At 38.7% G+C, this 26,051-nt stretch overlaps 2 protein-coding genes across 3 annotated transcripts; both read right to left on the bottom strand.

Annotated features, from left to right (window-relative positions):
- Positions 1-11,403: 11,403 nt before the first annotated feature.
- LOC109036435 (uncharacterized) lies at positions 11,404-18,345 on the bottom strand. Of its 2 annotated transcripts, none has more exons than XM_072301421.1 (4): positions 18,121-18,345; positions 15,800-15,991; positions 14,076-14,260; positions 11,404-12,025 (listed from the first exon to the last, which is right to left on the bottom strand). In XM_072301421.1, the coding sequence occupies exons 1-4, from the start codon at positions 18,191-18,193 to the stop codon at positions 11,651-11,653; spliced, it is 825 nt and encodes a 274-aa protein (XP_072157522.1). In that variant the 5' UTR covers positions 18,194-18,345; the 3' UTR covers positions 11,404-11,650. The 2 variants fall into 2 exon arrangements, with proteins under 2 accessions (XP_072157522.1, XP_018906188.2); XM_019050643.2 differs by having other exon boundaries at positions 15,800-15,994; positions 18,121-18,344.
- A 1,077-nt stretch (positions 18,346-19,422) lies between these two features.
- On the bottom strand, positions 19,423-25,961 carry LOC109036441 (uncharacterized). The gene is made up of 4 exons (XM_019050649.2): positions 25,559-25,961; positions 24,863-25,114; positions 22,869-23,047; positions 19,423-21,741 (listed from the first exon to the last, which is right to left on the bottom strand). Exons 2-4 carry the CDS (start codon positions 25,032-25,034, stop codon positions 21,367-21,369), a joined length of 726 nt encoding a protein of 241 aa, XP_018906194.2. The 5' UTR covers positions 25,035-25,114; positions 25,559-25,961; the 3' UTR covers positions 19,423-21,366.
- Positions 25,962-26,051: the final 90 nt, after the last annotated feature.

The raw sequence follows: 26,051 nt of genomic DNA, 5'->3' as shown, positions 1-26,051 counted from the left end.
AGCCGACTCAGGTGTTAAAGTTCTAATAAGGTCCCAACGCGACGGATTCCCAATAAGTTCCTGTGGGATATTCAGTCTCGAAAGCTCACGATAAAACGGCTCGTATCCGGTCGGTTGACCGGTATTTTTACGTTTACGCACTGCATCGTTTAGTAAATCGACGATGTTCGACCCTGGGATGGAATTATCCCCTATAGCAACCTTACCCGTTCGGTCCCATCGTATTTTGCCGTCCCGCTTTAATCTTTGTAGCAAAACTGAGGCCTTAAGACGGTATGTTGGTGGAACTGTCGCTAAAATATCTGTTTCCAACGCAGAATCTCCTTCCTCTTCTTTGGGCTCCCCGCCCCCCTCATCCCCATGCCTACCGGAGTCACCACTCTCGTACATCAATTTCAATGGTTTACGTCTCTGCTCAACAAATTGTAAGCAGCGCTGTAGAACTTGCTGGTACTGCGCCCATTTTTCAGAGTCGGTCATGTTTGAAGAGCGAAGGATTTGAGACAGCTCCTTATGCAGATTCTCCAAAGGGTCTGCAGAAACTGAAGCGTGCTTCAATCTCTCAAAACTCTCCGAAGGGACCAAAATCATTTTCTTAGCATGTTCCATCTCGTAAAACTTAAGATTCAGTAGGTAAGGTAAGGTAAGGTTAGGTTAGGTTAGGTTAGGTTAGGTTGGGTTAGGTTGGGTTAGGTTAGGTTAGGTTGGGTTAGGTTAGGTTAGGTTGGGTTAGGTTAGGTTAGGTTAGGTTAGGTTGGGTTAGGTTAGGTTAGGTTAGGTTGAGTTATGACAGGGCAGATGAAAGGACTGCACTCAGGATAGGGCCTAAAAGTAAAGGAATGAAGTTCCCACCTTTCTGCAGTAAGATTTTTTTCTTGGACTTCCACCCCCCTTTTCTAAGTGCCAAATTTCTCAACAAGACTTTATAAGTACTCAACTTTTTCTTTTCTTCAGATTTAAGAGGGACTCTACCTTTCAGCAAATTTAAAGAACACTCACAAATACACTTTACCAATTGTTTGTCTGCCTCCTTTAGTATAGCTAGTCTTTGCTTACGAGAAACTTTCAAGAGAGCCTGCAGCAAGTGTGCATGAGCCTTCACCTCTCGCGTCATTTTTAATACTGATCCTAACAAACGAGAGACAGCAATATTTATGGACTTATTTTCGAGGTACATAAACTACCATACCGCCGTCTTGAGGAAAAATCAGGGTACGAAAACGCAAATGCTCTGGAGTGTTTTGCTTCAAATCAACCAGCAAGTAACCATGAGCTTCTTTTGTGCTATCAGAAAAAGCCTCCTGCAAAAATTTAGAGTTCTGAGGGCACATTTGCTGAGCGAGGAATCTGATTTGCGTCTTGTCTCTTGGATTTTTGAACAAAACTAAATAGTGAGAATTTAAACTCAAGTCACGCTGGTTTTTTCCTTTATAAAAAATATTTTGAGTTATGAAAAAAATACTAATATTTTTATGATGACACCCCCTCGAAAATAAGTCTACCAAAACACTACTGTTCCCTGATTCTCTCATCAAATCATCAAGAATGATGAGAGTTGGACCTTCGGTATCAAAGTCTGCGTCTGGCAGTCCTTGCACAAATCGTATGTTAGGAATATCTAAATCAGGATGCCATAGACTAAAGTGCCATATTATATCAGAAAATTCAGTGTCACACATTTCTTTCAAATTGTCTAGAAATTTTAAAACGAAAGTACTTTTCCCACTATAACTGGGTCCCGAGACAATACAGGCCCAAGGATGGCTCCACTTTGAGCACATGTTGATGACTGACTTTCAAAAAAAGAGGTTTTCAAATATATATTTGATAGAAAAAATAAAATGAGAACAAGTACTTTTTTTACACTTTCAAAAATGTTCAAGTTTTATTCACAAAAAAATTCGAAAATTTGAGCCACCAAAAAAACATCATCTCAACACAAAAAAAGGAAATTCTCAATAAAAATATCACGTATGCAACATCAATTTCAAATTTCAAAAACTTTGAAAAAAAAAATGTCTACAAAATTTAAAGATCAAACCAGAGAAGGTGTCGATTAAAATTGATGCAAAAAAATGAGAATCAAAATCACAAATGAAAAATATATTTTTAGTTCAAAAGTAGGAAAAACTTTCAAAATGTCCAAAGAAAGTAAGAAAATTCAAAATATATAATGTAAAAAATATTTAAAAATAGAGATTTTTTTTTTTACAAATTTACAAAAATGAAAATCTTACAAACTAATAGGAAAAACTTAACCTAATTGTTTGTCAAGTATCTAAAACTTCGAGTTCCCCAGTCCCGACAGTTTACAAAACAGAAAAATTGCAGATTAAATTAGTTTAACTGATGATACAAGATTTTGTATGACTAGTCTGTGACATCACTTTTATATCCAAAAGGCAGAGTCAAATGTGGTTCTTCGGCCAGTCTTCGTCTTTTTGTATACACAACCTTGTATTCTTTTTGCTCAGAACGAGTAACAACCTCCCACCCTCTTTTTCGTGCAATTTTGTGTGGGATTGGAACGATCACCGGGTCGCCATTTTCTAGGACCGCTCTTTTTATGGCTTCGAAATTGATAATTTGGCCCGCCCTATGATTCAGAGTAATTCCCCGTACCTTAGTTACTGCGGTTTTGTTACTAATATCCCCACCTACTGCAACCTCAAAAGCGTATGCCTTAGGCCCGCTACTTACGAATTTGCTAATAAATGAACCCGGACCATATTTTTCAATCTCATCTGTCATGCACCCTAAATACGACCCTAGCTGCACAGGGTTTTCGTTGGGAAAACAAGAAAAAATCGCAGAATCAGTGTCACAATACTTCGCCTTAGGGCCTAGTTTGTCTAGGATTTCATACAGTCTTAGTCTAGCATTGCTCGTAACAAACGAGGCCAATGCCACACTTGTTTTTTTGTTTGGGAGAATCGCGTCATCAACTAATTTCGAGTTGATCAACATCGTGTCCTCCGACAAAATCTCGAATCTTTGTACATCTACCGAAGGATCTGTGAATATTTTCGCAATTTTATCAGGATCGCTCACTATCACCGATTCGACAAAGTTATCTCGCATAGCGAGGCGTCCCCACAAAGAATTTTAACACAATTTAGCGACGCTACGGAAACCCTCATTTTTCTCAATGTTATTTTTTTCGAGACGGATGCCCTCTACTCTTTCATACTCCTCGATGTATTTGTCCTTGTCAGCTTCTGATTTGACCCAACTTGGGAACCCTGATTTCTCCTGTTTCATTTTTAAAAATTTATTAACGTATCCTACAAAAATACCGCCCGATGATTTTCCGTCATATTGAGTACTCTCATAATCCCACGCTTCGAAGATTTTAAGGATTTTATAACCTTTCTCCACAGCCTTTTGTACCTCGATGGAAGTCCAGGTACCGGTCAAGTGCCTCTCAGTATCATTGTGAGGACAGTTATCCTGGTAACTGGACTCTACACATGTGCGGCAAAGCGGGAAAGTTAATTTATTGTCCCATCGATATGGCAACACTGGTATGTATAGACGCGGTGGAGGCAGGATGGTGCATTTTACAAACCCGAAGATGTTGTTGATGTCAAGATTCTCGCAATCTTTACCGTAGATTATTCGTTTAGGGTGTCCTAGAATAAATTTGTCTTTTTTCAAGCACGTGGGGTACAAGGAGATAAAATCGGTATAAAAAAGTTTTTCTCCCCTTGAATAGTCTGCCTCGTAAAACAATTGCAGGGTCTCCGTGCGCCCGCCGAAAAAACTTTGCTTAGGATCCAAGGGCTCGATCAAATATTCTTTTATGTGATTGGCGCAAAAATGACGCAATGCAGGGTTTGACCGTTTCATACTATTAAATTCACACTCCCACATAGTTATCAATTTATATTTAGGTGTTCCATCAGAATTTTTCACTTTTAAAATCGCCTCGTCCCTAAGCAATGTTTTTTCGTACCTTAGTTCCAATGTTTCGTCCGGCGCGTTTCTGATTGGCAGATCGCGCCCTTCTTTATAGCACGTAATGCATCCGTGCCACCAACAACCACGGAAGCAATAAATCGTATCGTTCGCGAAACCGTCCACCTTGAAATTCAATCCAGGGGGGACAATTTCGCGCCCATTACCTGCATGTTGGATTCGGATGCTCTCAGAATGCGCGACCCAGTCCAACCATAACAGCGCTGTGCGACTTTGATTGTCGCTCATTCGATACCCCCCACGCGGAATAATACCTATTTGATCAGATTTTAAGAATAACTTTTGAAAAGTTAGCATGCATGCACTAGCAATAGTCAAAGAATCTAGAAAAGGGTCTACAGTTGTTTCCTTTAGAAATATTGTACGAAACTTTAAGCAAGCCTTCGCAAGAATCTCGACATCCAACTTACAATAAAATAAAATCTCTTCTTGAAAATTGAAAACATAGTTCTGCCTGACTTTCTCTTCATGCCAGCTAAGAAACTCCTCCCGAGTTTCCGGAGCCATATCGTCGGGACAATAAAATTCAATTCCGGGGATGGGTCCTACATAATTTTCGTTCTCAGGGATATTAAATAAATGGGGGAAATACCCCTTGGCAAGATCCCCCTCCAAACTCAACATTTTTGGCAATTTCGATAGGGGACTGCAAAGCCAATTAATGCTGTCTTTAAAGTGAATTATTCCGTATTTGATACTAATTAACTTACACCCATTAGAAATTATTTTAGGGTTCCAATGTTTCTCCGAAATCATTTTTTTCAAAATGAAAACATTGTCATATCCTGAGCCGTAGTGACTCAGGCAGACAATCTGTTTGATACCTTTTCGAGGCCTCTGGAGAAAGGTTAAAAAATCCTCGACGCACGTGAAACCTCTAAAAACACGTTCACGCTCGCCACACTCGGCGCAAGAACCTATTAAATCAACGTCCCCTAGACATCTGACGCAATAAGTTCTTGCGACCAACAAGTTTGGCTCATGGAGGAACTCTCCCGGTTTATCCCCCGGTTTGGATTGTGTGGCTTCCAGGTCAAAAAATACAAACATGAATCCTGTCCTCTCCTCACTATTATTTTTTATTGGCTGAATAAAACACCGATGCCCTCTTTGTACGTACTTATTACAAACTAAACACCGCATTTCTTCGCAGAAATGCTTATTTTTTTCTCTTTTTTTTGCCAGGTAAACTTTACAACACTGTTTGCATTTTATTATTGAGTCGCATATAGACTTCCCGTCAATCGTGTAGGGCTCAAAATGACGGTAGAAACATTGCTGTCCTAGAAATGTTCTGTTGCAATAGTTGCAAAATATTCTCCGTTGATTTTTATCACAGCTTTCCACACTCTTGCACGCAGAACATCCCTGCGGACAATAATGCCCCAATGGACTTGAGTAAGGTAGTCTACATTTACGACAATAATAACTGCTTTGAAATGCGGATGTTAAGCTCGTAATAGGTACGTAATGCTCATTTTCAAAGAGCAAATCAATGTGTTTCCGGGGATGATTATCTGTGGAAGGAGGTCCTTCAAAAATGACTTTTCTCCCACTACGGTCCCCAAAAACAGTTATCGTGTAATCAGGGAGACCATCCTGGAAAGCGTGAACGTGTTCTAGAGTAGCGCCGTTGTCTAGATTGATACCTAAAGTTCTACAAAGCTCGATGGCCTTGGTCCTTTGATGATCTGCCCTGTCTTTCCGTGATATTTTCTTAAATAATTTGTGACTCTCAGGGCTATTTTCTCGGTTCACGAATCCTATAGCCACTACAATAGCTCGTGCTAGACATAACGTGTCTTTGTTTGAAATAGAAATGATTCCTTTCGTTTTACGACAGTAATCATCAAAAGACCAAGTCCACCTGATGCTTTTGTTAAAATTTCCGAAACCTACAGGAAATCTAACTACAGAAAACTTAACCTTCAAAGGACCCGCCAGAAGAAACTTTTTGTTGGAATTTAGAACTTTCTCCAATCTACTAAAAATGGTTTCCACTGATAATTGATCCCCCCGTCTCGGCGTGATAAAAAGGGGTTGCTCAGGATTACTCTGTGATGTAATGTCTAACTGAACCCGATCACCCGGATTTGTTTCTGTTGAATTGAGAAAATATAGTAAAATCTCGTTGAAAGTATCGATGATCCATTGTTTCTGATGAGCAGGGTCGTTTGGAGGTTTGTTCAAAACTAAATAGGTGTCTTTTTGCGCAGCTTTCAAGTTTTTATAATCTACAGAATTTTCCTTAACAATTTTGAAATTTCGGTGGTCACCTTTATTAATTGACTGTCGGGACTGGTTACGGCCTAACCCTTGTTGAAGTCCGGAGGGCCCTGGAGAGGGGAATTCGTGTTGCTCGTTGACGGGTGAGCCCGGGAACGCATTAGCTGGTGTCATGCTGGTTGCATCGCCCGTCTCGCAATGCACGTCGGGTGGCGACTCTTCACTCGTAAGAGCCAGGGTTGACCCATCTGCCTGAAAAGATCAGCGGTAAACGCTCGGTTACCCTATTGCTGAGAGAAGAATATTCTGACCCCCTACCCCCCGCCCCTTCCTTGTGTTGAAAAAAAAAATGGGAGAGGAAAATGCAATATGAAATAATTATTACGGTGTGATCATGAGCATATTCTGCTTAAAAGTACTGATATTTCAATATAACAAGCGTACTTTTTGTTCATAGTTTTTTACCTTTATTTCAACCAGTTTTTCTTTCTCTTCTTTTTTTCGCTAAAAAAAGTGGTTGCCAAAAAATGGAGTACAAAATACGAGTTTAAAAAGGAAGATCATATTGGTTCTTTGAATCTCTCGATTCTCAACTTAATTTTTTTTCAATAGGAGTATATCTGCAGCGAGAAAAAACTTCATTTTTTTCTTGCTTCATAACTCTGCGGGTAAAATACCTACGCTGTGTATTTTAGCTTTTATAAGATAGGTGATTCTATAATCATGTCGATATAATTGAATTTTTTTTCTCCCGTAAAAACTTTATCTGAGTAGAACTTACGAGTCTCAGACATCGAAAAAGAATACTTACATTTTGCGAGCGGAGGCGATTGTTCGCATAGTTTTCGATGATTTCTTCTATTTGCGTTTCATCCAGAAACTGGTGTAACTCTTCCCAGTCGGAATGCACCCCAGCCAAGCGTTGCTCCAGCAAATCAATTTCTTCGGTGTGGGACCAATTTTGGAGGATCCGGATACTCTCCTCTGTTGTCCGGAGAAATTCCTCTAAAATTCTATCCACCTCCGCCTCTCCAAGGCCATTTTCGGGGGTTTGACTCATTTTTTATTTACAAAAAAATTGCGGGAGGAAGCGGAAATTTAACGTATTAGAATCGTATAATTGTGTCGTATGTCTGAAAAATAGAAACGAATAATACTTACAAACTTATTTTAAAATTATTTTTATTTACTCTAGATCAAAATTTTCAAAAATTTCCTCTTCTCGAGATAAATTGTACACTGTACATGATTGGTTGCATTTTCTCACTTCCTCCCACAATTTGTTTGCTAAATTACAAGGTCCTAAATTTTTACAAATTGTGCGATGGCTAGAGCCATCGCACATTTCTTCATGATCCGATTTCTCACACATTGCCCCGAGATAAACCGGACAGTCCCTCCTACATCGTCTTAACTGTTGTGTCCTGTCGTAGGGCCCGGGACGAGGATTGCAAGTTAGATGGTTCAACCCATTGCATTTCTCCCAGCCCAAGTATATGTTCTGGTATCGGGTTTTAAATTTTAAACAATCGAACGCACACTCTTTCTCTAAAAACATTTCGTCATCTCTAAAAAATTGATGGACGAAACCATTACACTCGTCATGATCGAATGAATTCTTTGAGTACAATTCTACAGCCTGAGGGCTGGGAGAACTGGGACCGGGACTGTCCGGAAATACCACTAGGGGCGAAGCGCTTCCTGATGAGTTCCGATCATCTACTGAAAAACTTTCAGGAGAGTCCGAAATTTCAATGACCGAGACACTTTCAGGGGAGCGCGGAATAGAGGCCTTGTACACGGGACAGTACGATGTACAGGGGAACATCTCGATCCCCCTCTCGAATGGCTGCGGATCTTTGTTGTAGAAAAAGTGCCATCCACCATCGCACTCCTCCGAATATTTTTCCCGATAGGATGTTGGTGAGTTAGGAGGAGAGGGGGAGGGTATGTCGCTGGCCTCTGTTTCGTCATCTATAAAATCGAGGTCGCTCTCGTGCACAGAATCCTCCAACGACGAGTCGCCGGAAGATTCTGATACACCTTCCTCTTCTGCCTCATCGATGATGTACATGTTCTTTTTTAACTTTTTCGTTGGAGGGTGGAAATCGGTGGTATCGGAAGAACTTTCATCCGATATTATCACGTGGTGTTTTTTTTTGATAACAATGGGAGAAGACGGAGGAGATACGTTGTCAGACATGATCTGTAAAAAAAACAGGAAAGAAAAAAAACGTACCTATAAAATACGGTCGTCACATATGGGGGGAAAAAATGGAAGCAACGATTCGCCTTGTAAAATCAACGAAATGTTTTGCTCTCTCCACCAGAAAAAATGGAATGTAAATTAAGAAAGTCTCCGTTTCGTAATTTTTTAGAAAAAAGGAAAAAAAGTTGCATAATTTTTTCAGTGCAAACAGACATATCGATAATTTTCACAAAACGAACCGTTGATTCTACTTTTTTTATTCATATCTCGCAGAGTTTCGGAATAATTATTTGGTGATTTTCCGAATCGATCGTATGTTTCCTTCTTTTAGTCTACTTTTTAATTTTTTTATTTCATCGCAAAACGCTTTTTTCTTTCAGAAAAATTCCTAAAAATTCAAAATATGACCATCCACGAAAAAAAAAGGTCCTCGTCCAAACTTTCAGTAGAAAATATTTTGTCTAGGCTTGGCAGAAAAATAACATTTTCAGATTTCGATGGTGAAAACTCACTTTATCACCCTTGAGAAATCAGTTTCAAACAGTTCACTTAGTTTTTTCCGCGGACAGTAGACGTAAAACTTACAGAATCTGGCCTTGAACCATGACAAAGTTTGCATGCTAAATTATTTTCTCTCGAAACCAATATTTTCGAACTAGAGTTTTCAACTCGTATTAACTACAGTTTATTTTTATTTTTTTCTTTTTGCAAAGATATCGTATTTTGCGGACTAAAGTACGATTTTTTTTTCGTGGTCAGCCAAAAATTATTTTAAAAAAATATATATACTTACTTTCAAAAAAGTTCCGCTGAGCCCAATAATCAGTAAGAGACAAATTTGAATGTCACTGTTTATTTGTACACTTGTTTTCGCGACGAAAAATATGTCGTCAAACAGTCTTAGCCACTTTTTTCCTCTTGAGCACAAGCACAACCACTTACACTCTTGTACCGAGTTTAAAACAAGCCGTGCACCGTACGCTCGAGAAAGCACAGAAAAAATCGCTGCACCAAAACGCCAAACGCGCTGAACGCTCGATCTCAGAACAACTGATTCTCCTTCCGCTACCCCTCGTTGTATTTATATCTTACCAAAAATAGAGGGGAAGGTTCCAGAAATCCATCAGCGTTTCCAAAATTACAAAAAAATACCGAGTTTGATCAGATCCCTTTCTTCCTTTTGATGGATCAAATGTCGAGAAAGTTCCAGAATCTCTTATTGTTATTTTTTAAAAATATCAATACATCTCTGTATTGATCTGTCCTCATAATCCACCTACTGTTGCGGATTGAATAGTTTGAGTGTTCAATAAGTTTCACCGTGAGACGAACACCTGCATGATGAATAAATCGAATGCACTTTTCAAAAGCCAGGGTCTCGGTGCATCAATAGTAAAAAAAAAGGAAGCTATCCTCTTTTCGGATTTGGGATGCTCACCCGAAGGAGGCTGGCTAGTGATTGACAGGGGGCGCGCGTTTTGCGAGGCTCAACCTTTGAGATACTCCCTCGCGGGTCGCCTGTTGGTCCATTATTCTTTCACGCAGGCCAATAGATGCATAGCCCTGTCCCTGATTTGTCCAGATTCGGAGCGTAAAACTCGCCTCTATTCAAAATTAAATGGGCACGAAATATCTGCCCATCTTATCCAATACCGTGGTTACTACACACAAAAGGAGGCGAGGGCTCTCTCTCTTTCTCTTCACTGCAAAATGGGAGCAGAATTATTCCCGTTCGGAAACACCTGCCTCTCCTCGTGTCACCTTATTTTAAAAGTACACACCTGTATAAATCCTCCTTGGGTCATCTTTCACTTTAAGGTCCAAAAAATAATACATCTTTCCAATATTCTCATTTTACAAAAAATAATAGATCTTATTGTTGTACCTATCGTTTTCTCGTGGGAATCAAATGCGTTTCCCTTCTCTCATAAAAATGCTGAGTGACATTAAATCCTTTGACAAAAAAGAAGGCACATCCCTATAGAAAACATGGATTAATTGATTGATTTTTTAGATAAAACTCTTTTTATTTACATTGAGATTCGATTCCTTACCATCCTACACCTGGCCTCATCAATTCACCTGTCAAACCTATTATTATAACTATTATTATTATTATTACACAATAGAAACCTAATAATAATGACCTGTCAAACAGAACAATAGGACCTGTCAAACAGTTTGATGGTTCCCAGTGGCGACCATTACTACTCGTGATTCGGAATATAATCGGTTCAATTGAGGAGTACTTGTGTCCAGCAGTATACTAGTTGACGCTTTGAAGAGCTTTCTTCTCGGCTATACTAAACTAAAACTACCCATTTCCTTACGTACCGGTGAGAAAAACACGGACGGACCAGTTTCCGCAGATAACTTTTCGCATTATGCGTACCAGCGTTAAGAGGAACGTTAACTGGACCGAGTTTAACAGGAAGGAACCAAGCCACATCAGCTATTGCCAAATTTAACGGGCCAATTAAATTTTTTACGAGAGAAAGTTTGTCCGGATTCCTTTGAAATGTTTAAGGAATATGCTTCGTACCATGGAGAATTTTCACTGTTTGCACGAAAATCCCCACAACCGTTTTTATGTAAAAAATTAAATTGCCCGATTAAATTTGGTAATAGCTGATGTGGCTTGGTTCCCTTCTCTTTAACGCGGTCCAGCTTTCCGGCGATCACATGAATAGAGATCGGAGGGGAGGGGGAGGGGAATGGAAGGGATGGGGAAGGGGAGGGGAGGGGAGGGGAGGGGGAAGGGAAGGGAACCCTGGTAAAAATGAGCACCTAAAAAATAGGTGACATCACGTAGAAGCTTGGTGATATCACCTGGAAGGTAGGTGACAGGTGGTCCCAGGTTCAATCCCCGGAGCAGGCAACAAATTCCAAATCGAAATTCCAACGCAAGTGCCTAACAGTGTCACGTGGGTGCCATTCTTCACAGTTTTTGAAATAATCCCTGTACATAACCCATTTTTTTTTTTTTGGGGGGGGGGGGGGGCTTTTTTTCACGGCCCCAAAATGCTAGGTGACATCACCTACATGTAGTTTTGGGTGACATCACCTATAATTTTTAATCACCTGTTCCAAAAATCACCTCACCTAAGTTAGGTGAGGTGATGTCACCTATATTTTTAGGTGACCATTTTTACCAGGGAAGGGGGAGGGGGGTCGAAAAATTGAAAAAAATGGGTGACGTAATTTATGGACGTCCCCTACAATATGAGAAGCGAGTCATCAGAAGTAGCGAATGGCCATCCACTTGATGACGGGCCATTCCGGGTTCGGGTAGATGAGTTTGCCGTCGATGCGGTACGTGGTGAGATCCAGCTCGGCGAGCGTCTGGTAGCCGCATTTCTTGGCAAGCTTCTGGGAGGCCTCACCGGTGAAGACGGCGGCACTGACCGGGGTGTCGGTGATCCTGCAAACCTGGGCACGCGCCCGGAGCATCTCCTCGCCGATCCCCCGCCGTTGGTACTTCGGTGCGGTTGCCAACCCGTATCCAGCGACGTAAGAGGTGCAGTTGAATATCGTGTATACGTCTGCTTTCGCCTCCACATCTTCCAGGGTCTTCCCGATGTATCTAAAAAACTCAGGTATATCTTGCCCCTCCTGGGGACCGAAAAATAAAAAAGTCTAAGTGTGAAGTTTGTATGTAACCCAAGTAGCAGCATTAGCAGATCCAGCGAACTGGCAACATTGTTTTCTTCCAGTTGAACCTATGGGAATATATCGATTCTTGAGGGGTCAAGTTCTCCTAGAAGAATCGATTATTTAACATAGGTTTAAATTGAGGGAATCCAGTGTTGCCAAATAGCTGGGTCCGCCTCTGAGTAGCAGTGATCGAGATAAGTTGCGATTTAAGCGGAGAATATGTCGCGATTCAATCGCCGTCGATTTTTTGCAATACTATCGGATAAGAAATTAGATTCATCGCATGAATTTGTGATGACATCGCAATTTTATCGAAGGCGATGAATCGCAATAAATTGGAACAAAAAATCGTGATACATTGAGACGAACTTTCGATTAAATCGGACGCGATTTTATAGAAATAAAATAGCGATAAGATCGAGGATAATCGCTCAAATGTTGATGATCTTAGCGATTTTATAGGCAAAAAATTGTACATACATATACATCGCAACTTGATTCAAAATATCGCAATATTTCCGTTGAACAGTAGCTGATTTTTTAAAAAAAATTTTCTCTTCAGAATTTGAATTATAAACCTACATGAACCATAAAATCACTTTATCTGATTATTGTTGGTTTTAGTAAAAGCACAAAATATAAAAGAAAATATTAAAATGCTTTGTAAGTCATTTGACACAGAACCACCTGAATATTTACAAAACGTACATTATATTTTCCTTTACATATTTTTTTCCATCGATTTAAATGAGAATAATCCACGCAGAGTGTGCACAAATTTCAAAATCTCGAGTTGAAAAATGCTGACTCCGCGAGTTTAAATATTAGAGCCGAACACAGAGCGGAACGGCCTACAAACCTAAGTGGATACTTCACGCATTGCGCAATGCTTGAAGTATCCACTTAGGTTTGTAGGCGCCAATGCAAGGTGCGCGTTGACCGCCCTCCCGCCGCGCCGAGCCGCAGTGTGCCACGGCGCCTTAAGCAACTATTTCACAACAGAGGTGTTGCACAGTATCATACGAAATTGAAGGCGCTCCAGCATGTTAAGGATGACAGGCATTCTTTAAGAGTACGGAGTTTCCCTCGCAAAATAAATCAAGATACTCCGGCACAAAAAGAGAGCGGTAGTCCAAAAACTCAGTAAGTATTTAATGACGTTTAGCATAAATTTTGTATGTCATTAGAGAAAAAAGTGACTCAATCTAAGCAGAAACATTCTTGAGTATGCAGTCAAGAAGATTTTATTTTAAATCAAGAAGAAAGTAGCTAAATGAAAGCGGGTTTCTGTTTGATGTAAGTGACTTTTCTTTTTATGTAAGCATCTTTACATTTTACAATAAGGAACCACTATTTCTGGCCCATTTTAGAAACAACATACATGTCATTGGTTTCCCTATGCAGATATGTGCTTTTATGCCAGAGATAGCGGTTCCTCGTTGCAAAATGCAATACATTTTCTTTATTGATTCATGAGGAAATTCTCTTGGCGGTAGATTCGAGCTTATTTCTGCTTGCATCAAGTCACTTTTTCCTCTAATGAAGTTACTGAAAATAAACTAAAGTAAGACGTAACGTTGGTTATTAGAGGTTTCTTCGATGTATCGGAATTTGTCTTCCTCAGTTTCTGAAAATATTTTCAGCTAACTCTTCCTCAAAGTCAACCTAAATTTTTGTCTCACTTACATTCTTCGAAAATGACCTCCGTCCCAAAAATTGCAGCGAATAGTTCTAAAATGGAGTATAAAAAGCGCGCAAGGGGGCTTTTCATTGAGAGACATACACTCCAGATCAAATGAGGCCCATTTTTTGGGATCAATGTACCTGTATGCGAGGATAGGAACAAAAACTGTCGCAACAGTGGTTTATCTTTAACAATGAATTTATCCCCAGGGGGTTATCACTCCAATATGCATTCGTTTCTTTTACAAAAAGCTGCAAAGTGCAGCAGTAAATTACTCTAAGAATTATTGGCATTATGCATGTTAATTTGCATTCATAAACTTACCGGCAACAAAAAAACTTCCCCTTTTCTCTCTATTCCCAACATGTAACAAGCAATCATGCTACCCGTGGTTCCTTGATCGTCTTCTAAGATTGCGGCCAATGAGATACCTTCAGAGAGGGCCATCTCCCATGGACCTGGTTCCTCATCATCGTCTTCAATAGGCTCGGTGGGCGCCACACCTGGAGCTAACGAAGACAATTTTATAATTTTACAGCGAATCAGCAACACAGCCCGTGATGTCGTATGTTCCCACATGCTTGGTAAAAATAAATTATTTTAGTTGTTTCTGATCAGAATCTAAGTTGCCATAATTTGACCCTGATTTTTTTGAAAAATTTGGAAGACCAGAATTGATCGCATCTAATTGTATTAAAAAATTACACCAGTTAACATGAATGAATTTGCCTTCTATTTATCGTCTTATACTGACTAGACTTCTGGCGCTGGTTCCGGGAATGACCTCCGTCCATCTCGATTTTGCCCGGAAAAATCGGAATTTCCCCTAAACATCGAGTCTTTCCAGAGAAAAATCAATTTTCCGAAGAATTTGTGCACGATGAAGAGAAAAGAAGGTAATTTTTGGATTCAGCAGCCAAAATTACTCAGGAATTAAGTTACTATATGCCTCTTGGAGTTTCTTTTCTGTTCCTAATATTAAAGTTTTTCTGGACTAGACGACGATGAATTTGCAAAATTGCGTATATCATACGGAAAAAAAAGAATTGCTGATTCAACAATTCATTGCTAAAAACAGTGAGTGCAATGTTTCAACGCAGATTTTACAACAAAAAAATGCTACTTTAACCACGTTGTAAACTAATTTAACCACGGGGGTGGTTAAAGTAGCACTTTTTTTTGTCGTAAAATCTGCGTTGAGACATTGAACTCACTGTTTTTAGCAATGAATTGTTGAATCAGCAATTCTTTTTTTTTCCGTGAGTTGCAGAAACTCCGCTCCTATTTTATCTTTAGAGGGAGACCAAACCGACATCATCGCCTAAACTTTGTACAGAATATTCTTCATATAGATAAAAAAAAATACGGAAGTTTCCAAGAAATTACATTTATTATAATTTGTGATATAGAAAATTAGGTACGTATGATGGGTAGTTTGCAACGCCGCAAACGGAGATATGCATTTCTGCAGTTTCACCATCAGTGTTCGTTTCCGCCCTCTTAACACCGAACTTGCTAGTGTGATGCTCAGAATACCCAGAAATTTACTTCCACAGACGTACAAAAAAGTTAATATAACTCGAAATTATAAATGAAAATTCTCACGTTGAAATATACTAATTGATGCGTTCGAAGTTATGAACTCAGGTGCGTAATGAATAATCAAGGGACGGCCCTCGAAAAAGTAGATGCACTAATCTGCTGAAAATGAGGGACTTGGAGGACAAGGCGCATAAGTGCATGTTTTGAAAAAATTGAGATATTATTGCGATTTCAAGTAAAACTATTTGCAATGCATACTTTGTGAAAAATTCGCACCCAACTTTCAATTTTTAAACATCAAAAAGTTGATTTTAACTTTCTTTCCGCCATAAGGATCCATATAACTTCGAAAATTCAAACGCGTATTTCTCGAAATAGCAAAAACTGCACTTACGCGCTTTTTCCTCCAAGCCCCTCAATTAATACATAATTTGACATTTTTTTAAAATGTTTTAGTCTACAAAGAGGCTTGTTTACATATACGTATGAAAATAGTGAATCCTTACCTAGAGATTTCATCAAATTATTATTCAGTACAAAATGCTCATTCATGAACGCCAATGCCTCTTTGAATAAAGGTTCATCTATCAACTGAATGCGATACTGGAGGGCAGAGCGTCCTTTAGAAGCTTCTAACTTCACCCGTTTGATGACTGCGGTCTCGTTAACCTTGTAATTCATTGTGCTGGCTGCCGCTTCTCCTTAAAATAAGAAAATTAGGCCTGCCTAAGTTAGTCTCATTTTTGATCAATGGGAAATTAAAAGTTTAACACCATTGGTATCATGAAATTTTCCTCAGTGTTTGGCTATCCCATTTCACAGAAAAAATTAACAGTTTAATCTACGTCCAAGGAGGTCAGTGACTCAGTGGCGTTTTCTGCATGCACACAATAGAAAAATAAAGTTAGATCGAAAGAGCCCAGCTTTGATCGGTGATGGACATTTTTAAGAAGGGAATTCAGAATAAAAAAGACATTCCTTTGTTTAATGAAAAGCCTATGTTTATGGGAAGATAAATGATTATTTTTCATTGTGTAGGTATCGATAATGACAGATACAATCAAGAAAAATATAAAATTAATTTTATTTACTTAAAATTATTTTTTATTATTTTTGTGGGGAACATTTTATTGAACGAAACAGACGGTGTGATGTTCGTAGCGGCAAAAAATGGAAATTGTATGGAAAATGGAGCAGTATAGGGCTTTTTAAAGCATGTGACAGTGATAATTTTTCGTAAATTATATGTAATTTATCACTTATTCCATCAAGTCTCTTTTTCAATCCTCTTCACCTCGCCGCGCCGAGCGCTGCTCCAGAACTCTATAACTCGTTAAAAAAATTTACACTTTTGCACTGTCTCTCTTTGATTTGATTAACCTTGTAATTCATTGTGCTGGCTGCCGCTTCTCCTTAAAATAAGAAAATTAGGCCTGCCTAAGTTAGTCTCATTTTTGATCAATGGGAAATTAAAAGTTTAACACCATTGGTATCATGAAATTTTCCTCAGTGTTTGGCTATCCCATTTCACAGAAAAAATTAACAGTTTAATCTACGTCCAAGGAGGTCAGTGACTCAGTGGCGTTTTCTGCATGCACACAATAGAAAAATAAAGTTAGATCGAAAGAGCCCAGCTTTGATCGGTGATGGACATTTTTAAGAAGGGAATTCAGAATAAAAAAGACATTCCTTTGTTTAATGAAAAGCCTATGTTTATGGGAAGATAAATGATTATTTTTCATTGTGTAGGTATAGATAATGACAGATACAATCAAGAAAAATATAAAATTAATTTTATTTACTTAAAATTATTTTTTATTATTTTTGTGGGGAACATTTTATTGAACGAAACAGACGGTGTGATGTTCGTAGCGGCAAAAAATGGAAATTGTATGGAAAATGGAGCAGTATAGGGCTTTTTAAAGCATGTGACAGTGATAATTTTTCGTAAATTATATGTAATTTATCACTTATTCCATCAAGTCTCTTTTTCAATCCTCTTCACCTCGCCGCGCCGAGCGCTGCTCCAGAACTCTATAACTCGTTAAAAAAATTTACACTTTTGCACTGTCTCTCTTTGATTTGATTAACCTTGTAATTCATTGTGCTGGCTGCCGCTTCTCCTTAAAATAAGAAAATTAGGCCTGCCTAAGTTAGTCTCATTTTTGATCAATGGGAAATTAAAAGTTTAACACCATTGGTATCATGAAATTTTCCTCAGTGTTTGGCTATCCCATTTCACAGAAAAAATTAACAGTTTAATCTACGTCCAAGGAGGTCAGTGACTCAGTGGCGTTTTCTGCATGCACACAATAGAAAAATAAAGTTAGATCGAAAGAGCCCAGCTTTGATCGGTGATGGACATTTTTAAGAAGGGAATTCAGAATAAAAAAGACATTCCTTTGTTTAATGAAAAGCCTATGTTTATGGGAAGATAAATGATTATTTTTCATTGTGTAGGTATAGATAATGACAGATACAATCAAGAAAAATATAAAATTAATTTTATTTACTTAAAATTATTTTTTATTATTTTTGTGGGGAACATTTTATTGAACGAAACAGACGGTGTGATGTTCGTAGCGGCAAAAAATGGAAATTGTATGGAAAATGGAGCAGTATAGGGCTTTTTAAAGCATGTGACAGTGATAATTTTTCGTAAATTATATGTAATTTATCACTTATTCCATCAAGTCTCTTTTTCAATCCTCTTCACCTCGCCGCGCCGAGCGCTGCTCCAGAACTCTATAACTCGTTAAAAAAATTTACACTTTTGCACTGTCTCTCTTTGATTTATTGAATTTTTAATTTTTTAAAGGGAACTTACCGGTGCTTTGTAATTTTGCCACCATCAAACAGCCAGCGAAGAATAATAAGAGTGGAGACGAAACACTATACATCACGATAATAATTATTGGTCTATGTCTACATCCTACCTGATCTATTTATCTATCTGGAAAGTCCAAACTCACACCGCAACCTTATCAAACTTGGTCAGTGGCACAACGCACTGCATGCACTGCAGGGTCTGATATGCCTATGAGATGAATGCATGAGTAGATAGGAATAAGAATCTCGATGCTGAATAACTGGATTCCCCCTACTTTTATATCTCCTACTATGAGGCGCTAGTCTCGTAGAATGACTAGCCTAGCGTCACCGCTCACCGTACCGGTCACTCCCTAACTTTCGCACTTTTCGACCATGCAGTTATGCAGCAGTGGGATATATATAAAGAGATAAAAAGAATACAAAAGATGGTGGCCAGCTAATTCCTATCTATTTCAGTGTTTCTGTAGGGCCCGCATTTCGTTAGCTTTACCCGGATATGTAACATCTGTCGATGAGCTCAAACTGCACCACCGGCCGATCAGAGGCACTAGGACGTACGGCACGGTTTTAAGTGCAGACTCGTTCTAAGTATGCAATTTGAGCACCGGTGGTAGGAATCCTTGTGACGCGTCTTAAGCACACAATTTGAATACCAGTGGTAGGCCAAGGGCCAACTTTTTCCGGTCCTTCCACTGTACTTAAACATACTTAAGTCGAGTCTCGGCTCTGCTTAAGTCCGACTTAGCGCTTTTGATTGGCCGGTGGTGTAGTATGGACTCATCGATCGATATTGTACCTCCGCTTGTTGAAGAACCGACAAAATTCGGTTCCTGATGAGGATCGTTGCAAAGTTGAGTCAAGTGCGACATGGAGCCGTATATTTGGTTCCTGTTAGAGTCTTTTAATCTCATTAGCGAAAAGGCCGCGGTAAACATTGACGTTGCGACCAAATTTCAAGATGACTGTCTCCCACCACCCTCAGGACCCTTCTGTGGGTCGGGTTGATCGCAATTTTCATGAGCTAAAAATTTAAGTCAATCGTTTCATGCAGGAAAATAAAATTAGCTTTGAGTCAACGGTCCATATAATCGTGGAGTGCAGAAAAATTTTCACCATTTGCGGTAAGCACGAGGACTGTCGGCGACAGTCCTCGTGCTTTTGAAATCTCATTATTCAATGCAAGTTTAAAATTAAACAACTTGGAGGAGGATAGGCGTAGATACCAAAGAGTACAACTAGTTTGCGGTATTAGAAAAGTGTATTTCTACATGTACGTGACGAATCAGAAAAAATACATCACGGAAAAAATTAACTTGCTGATTTAAAAATTAAATTCCTAAAAAAATTGACTGCAATTTTCAACGTAGATTTCACAACACAAAAATGCTACTTTATCCACCCACGTGGTTAACTTAGCCTTCAATGGTGGTTAAAGTAGCATCATTTTGTTGTGAAATCTACGTTGAAATATTGCAGTCACTTTTTTTAGTAATTTAATCGTTAAATCAGCAAGTTAATTTTTTCCGTGTGGACATAAAGAGTTTTGTCGACGGCGATACTGCAAAAACGTGTATCTCCACTTGCAACGCCGCAGACTGGCTGTCATGATTTGTTTTTTTTAAAAAGATACTCAATGCAGGCTTGGACTGGCCATAAGGCCAATCTGCCATTGGCAGATATGCCCCTTTGGCGCGCCAAAAACGCGCATCTCTGACAGATAGCAGAAAAAAAATTACGACTGAGAATATATGCGGAAAATTTCTTAAATGAACGGAAGAAGAGAGAGTTAGGAGTGAAGAGATGTGCTTTTACGCGTAGTGGTGACCAGAGGTCCAAGAACTACTTTCTGAAGTGCAAACACTTCTCTGTGAAATTGTCACCTTTTTGTTGTTACAAGAAGGCGGAAAGAATGCATAAGAACTTGAAAAACCCTCATGAACATAAATGCTCTTCATTGATTAGAAACGTTTGATATAACAATAAAAACACATTAAAATACAAAAACAAATGGGTATACAAGGCTAAGTTTGACGTTTGATCGTATTGACGTATATTGGACGTTTGATCATATGTATGGACCAAACGTCCATAATATTCTGTCCGCAACATCAAAGTCCGACTGAACTTTATACTTTATTCTTTCATATTACACGAACTTATGGTTATTTTATAAAAAATCTCACTTAAGCAGCCGTAATAATGTCTATTTCATGTGATCGGACCTTCTCACATACTTTCCCAACCTTTTCAGACTTAGGGTTGTTGTGCATTGGTGTTGATTGTCTCCAGAAATAAGACGCAACTTATGGCATCCCCTTTGTCAGGTACATGTTAGAAGTCCCTTGACCCCCCCCCCCCTCTCACCACTGTAGACTCTGACGTCATTTGCGCACGATTTCCCACTATGAAATAAAGCAGAGTCCGAGGCCGGAAAGCTAATGCCACAGGATCAAACCGTACTATCAAAGTCAGGTGTTGCGATTGGCTTATTCGATGACTTGGACCAATCACAGCATTTGATCTTGATTTCGTCATCCTCCGGTCAAAGTATCACCAGTGCCACGCGACGTTTCAAAATTTTCGCCACCATTTTATTTCTTTACAGAGAAAGTGTTCAACGAGGCTGTCTGAAAATCACCGAATTTTTTGTGATGATGATAAAATTCAGTGACATTTTCAAACAGATTCAACCAACAATTTCTCTTTAAAAAAATAAAATGGCGGCGGATATTTCGAAATATCGCCTGCCGCTTGTGACAATTCTGCCGGAAGGTGACGATTTATTGATAGCATGGTTTGATCGTATGACACTACTAAAATGCACTGAAAAAAAAATATCGGTGTACTTACTAAGAAAAGGGTACAATTACCAAGAATTCAGGGTTCTATTTGATCCCAGTTTTTTCTTGGTAAAATTACCATTCTTAGAATTGGTAATTTTACTAAGAAATCTCGGTAAAATTATTGAACTTTCTCAGTAATTTTACTGGTACTTGGTAAAAATGCCAATATTTTTTATCGACTGTGGTAAAATGACCGGGATAAAATGGCAAAGTTACCGCGAATTGATTACCAACAAAAGTGGTATTCTTTACCTGAGAAAAACAGTAAAAATACCGGTTTTTAGGTAAGCTTACCAGTCTGTCTTGGTAAAATTACCAATAATTGGTAAAAAAAGTGAGATGGTAAAGGTACCAACGGACCTTGGTAAAAACGCCGAGAATTTTTTTTCAGTGTGGTTCTAGAAGTATCGAATGGCCATGAATTTGATGACCGGACACTCAGGATTAGGATAGATGATTCTGTCATCGATGCGATAAGTGGTGAGATCCAGTTCGGCGAGTGTCTTGTAGCCATATTTAAAAGCAAGCTTTTGGGAGGCCTCAGCGGTAAAAACAGCTGCACATACGGGGGTGCCGGTGAGCTTGCAAACCTCAGGGCAAGCTCGCATCACCTCACCGGCAATACCACGGCGTTGGAAGTCTGTGGCCGTTGCCAAGCCGCACCCATCGATATACTCGTCACAATCGAACGCCTTGAAAACGTCAGCTTTCGACATCACGTCTTCTAAAGTTTGGATAATGCATCTGAAACCTTTGGGTATATCACGTTCTGGCTGGAATTTTAAGGAAATATTTTGATTAATAAGAAAAATCATAATTGAAAGATCTATAAACGTTGCAATTGAGATACAAGTTTTCACACTGTAGCCATCTATATGTGCATCAAATTCAAGCGAGAGAGAAATTGGAGCGCCTGCATTTTTTCACTTATGCAATACGCACATTTACGAAGCACGAATAGTGGTATTTAGGCGCTACTAACAAAATCGCACTTGTCTGTCTCAAAAATTTTGTGTTTGAAGGGGCTGTTGAACTTGCATAATTTTATACTTTCATCTGTAAATGAAGTAGGTAGATGTGCAAAATCTTACACCGTCCTTAAGGAAATAGGACACAATGGAAGCAAACTCAGAAGTGCGATATTTGTCAAGTCGCTATAAAATCTCTCAATCTCTGCTGTATAAATATTTAATTCATTATTATATTTATTTCCTAGAATTACCATAAGGTTTTTTTTTTTTTTTTTTTTTTTTTTTTTTTGCAATATCACGTCCCATAGGGATAGGGATACACAAGATTTAAGTAAGCGATTACGTTCTTGCTAGGTCCCATTCTATCAGTTGTGTTACAAATGGAATGCATTTTGCAAAAAGGAACCAAAAGTATTCCAATGTTGCTTGGATTGTGCCTTTCGCATTCTCAGCAATAAAATTACCAAAATTATGTGAAAACTTAAATTTATAAGGGTATTTTCGTCTCAAATGTGTAATTTGTGGGCAGTAAGGAGTAAAACTTGTTAAGATGATCAGTTCACATTTGCAAGGTAAAAACAGTTGCACAATCTTAGCGACATCGGAATGCTCATAGTTCCCTTTTGCAAAATGCAATCCAAATATGCCTATCCATTGCGATGTTTAAAAATCTCTATGTACATTCACGAGATATCTTAGTGGGATTTTCTGGAAATATTCTTGAAGGAATGAAGAGGTGTCACAGAAAATTTCCAGTTATTTGTAGATGGAACAAGAGCGAAGATTTGCAACGTCGCAATCGAAAATACGCGTTTTTCGATAAAAGTCGGCAAAATTTACGACCATGGTTACGCACCTATGGCGTCAAAATTCAGCGGGGACAAAGGAAACTATACTATCTTGCTGCTGATTTAAGCATTCATACTCACTGAGTTCAGGTCAAATTTATCCCCTTCTTTTACGATCCCTAATGCATAACAACAAATAATGCGGCCCCTATTTCCTTGGTCATCTTCCAAAATCGCGGCCAATGAAATTCCTTCTGATAGGATTTCCTTCCAAATAGTTCCTTCGAAGTTTTCTAATTTTTTGTCTTTGAGATCTGCAACTGAAGGTGAATTCGACTGGATTAAACAATGAGAAGGCACGCCACATTTTGGACAAGAATGAGATAGAGGTGCAGCGCGGCGTTGAACCGCACGTTTCCTCCTGTCGAAAAGTTTGAGTCGAGGACAAAATATATTCATTTTAAAATATGCGTTGAACTTTATCTCCAACACTAGCGGGAATAAAACCTCTTTTTCTCGGTTCGATCTTGATGAGGCTTGATTTTTTTTATTTTTAACTTCGTCCAATTAATGGTACGTTTTTTACAATGACCCTGGTAAAAATTGGCGATAAGAGCTGCGTTTCAAAATACCATAGGATTTCTTATAGCCGGCTAAAGGAGGCTACAGAAAATCACGTAGCTGGCTGTAGAATGCGGAGAAAATCATACGGCCGGGCTATTCGAAGCGATAAAAAATTATGCAGCCGGGCTAAAGTTCCTATCGCCGGGCTTTACACTTTATCGCCTGGCTGTTGCTTTTTCGCCATCGGAAATAAAAGGCTATAAGAAATTGTGTAGAAATTCGTGTGCTTTGGAAATCATTAAGTTTGATACGGAACCACCTTAATATTTACAAAACACACATTATATTTTCCTTTAATACATATTTTTTTTCATCAATTAAAATGAGAATAATCCATACAGGATGTGCAGAAATTTCAAAATCATGAGTTGAATAACGTGACTCCGCCAGATTAAATATTAGAGCCTATCACAAAGCGGAGCGGCGACGCACTGGTGCCTACAAATCTAATAGGGATACTTCACGCATTGCGCAACGCGTGAAGTATCCCTGTTAGGTTTGCAGGCGCCAATGCGCGTCTCGCGCTCGCTGCCCACCTGCCGCGCCGCAGCGTGCCACGGCGCTTGAAGCAACTATTTCACACCAGAGGTATTGCACAGTATCATACGAAACTGAAGGCGCTCTAATATATTAGGAATGGGAGGCATCCACCAAAAGCTTCCCTCGCAAAATAAATCAAGATACTACGGCCCAAAAAAAGAGCAGTAGTCCAAAAACTCACGAAGTCCTAGCATCCGTAATTAGTAACGTTTAGCATACACTTTATTGCCTGGCTGTTGCTTAATCGCCATCGGCTATAAAAGGCTATAAGAAATTGTGTAGCCGGCTATAGAAGCTATTGGAAATCTTACAGCCGGCTGTAGGTCTATGGTATCTTAGAACACAGATTCTACTGCTAATTTTTACCAGGGGAGAAATCAAACAGTAAAAGTTTATAGCAGCACATTCTGGTGTAATATAATGGCGGGTATACTACAGTTATAATTGATGGAAATTTCACAATATAGAACATTATATTGGCATGCGTCTCAATATTTTAAAACAAAGAGAGGAATAATCGTAAATTTCATTGAACTGAATGCCCCCCCTCAAAAAAAAAAGCTTCAATTTGTAACTAACTAAACCGTTCCTTTTTTTGTTTTTTGCTTTTTCTTCTTTTAATGAATCAAAAGGTTCTTACTGAAAAATGAAGTTTTCATTTTCCACTACCAATTGGACCGCGATTAGCAGAGAGGAACCAAGTCACATCAGCTATTGCCTTTAACCGGGTGATTTAATTTTGTTTACAAAAACGTTTGTGCGGATTTCTTTGAAACTTTAAAGGAATTTGCTTCGCATTATGCAGAAAATTCACTGAAATTTGTACAAAAATCCGCACAACTGTTTTCATGTAAAAAATTAAATTGCCTAATTTGACAAAAGCTGACGTAGCTTGGCTCCTTTCTGCTGAACGCGCTCCAATTGTAACCTGAAAAATTGGGGGAAAAGCTGTAAGAGTAGCGTTTACTTACCCAATGAGTTTCCCAAATTATTATTTGAGAAATATTTTACCATAAAGGTCATCGCTTCGTCAAGTAAGGATTCATCGACAATCTGAATTCGATACTGTAAGGAAGGATGTTCCTCAGAGGCTTCTAATTTCACGCGTTTAATCATGGAAGCACTGACGTCTTCGTGATTCATATCTACTATTTATTTGTGATTTTGCTTTAAAACTCGGTAATGGCGATGATAAGAAATCGATCAACACAAAAAGGATTCATCTATAAACAAACAAAATTTGACATTTTAATTTAGCTGATAATATTTTGGGTGCATGTGCGTACTTTTGAAAAATCTCTTTTGTGGCTTTATTCTTAAGCATACAAATATGTAATCCGTAACCACCCACGTGGACCTTAGTTACAGCCTAAAAACTTTTGAGAAAACAATTGCCTCAAATTAGGTTAAGTAGATAAAAAATATTACTTTTTTGCTACCCAAAGAGAGTTGTTGCTGATTCAGTTGATATTTTTCCGTTAAGTTAAAATCAATTTCGATCATTTTAAGCCCTTGGGCAGATTAAAACTTTGAATCGTTTTCCTTCAAACCCAACTTTTCTGAGCGAAAAACATCAAGCCGACATTCCTCATCGAAATGAATATTAAAAATTGAAAGAAAAATATTTTACGATTAATTTTGTAAATGACATACTTATTTAGCCTTACCTGAGGTATTTTCTTTCTTCCATCATCATAAAGTCAGATGCCTGAATAAAAAATATCTTCGACTACGGGCAGTTGTTATTGTGCCTCGTGTCACAACAATTTTGCAACTAAATGATGAGCTGAAAGCGAAAACATGAAGAAAAAAACTGATACAGTTAAAATACTACTCCAAATCATAACTTCACCGACCTCATTGGTTGAGTAGTTTGAGATATGCATGAGATAAGAAATGGGAGCTTTAAAGCTTTATCTGTAACGAAAATTATCGAAATTAAGCAGCCGTACTTGCACAGGGTTAATGCCAAGGATTTTTCTTACCTTATGTCACGTAATCATTTGGCAACCAGCAACTAAATGATGAGCAAAAACTGATCATATTTTCGTGCCGAGCCGATCTCTCACATTCGTAAAAATTCATTATTCAGGTCGGCGGTTTTCAGTGAAGTTGAGCAACCAAAATTAATCGGTTTTAGATTTTTTGATGGATGCAAGG

Source organism: Bemisia tabaci, chromosome 6 (assembly GCF_918797505.1).
Source record: "Bemisia tabaci chromosome 6, PGI_BMITA_v3".
NCBI lineage: Eukaryota > Metazoa > Arthropoda > Insecta > Hemiptera > Aleyrodidae > Bemisia > Bemisia tabaci.
This window is presented reverse-complemented; position numbering and strand designations above follow the sequence as displayed.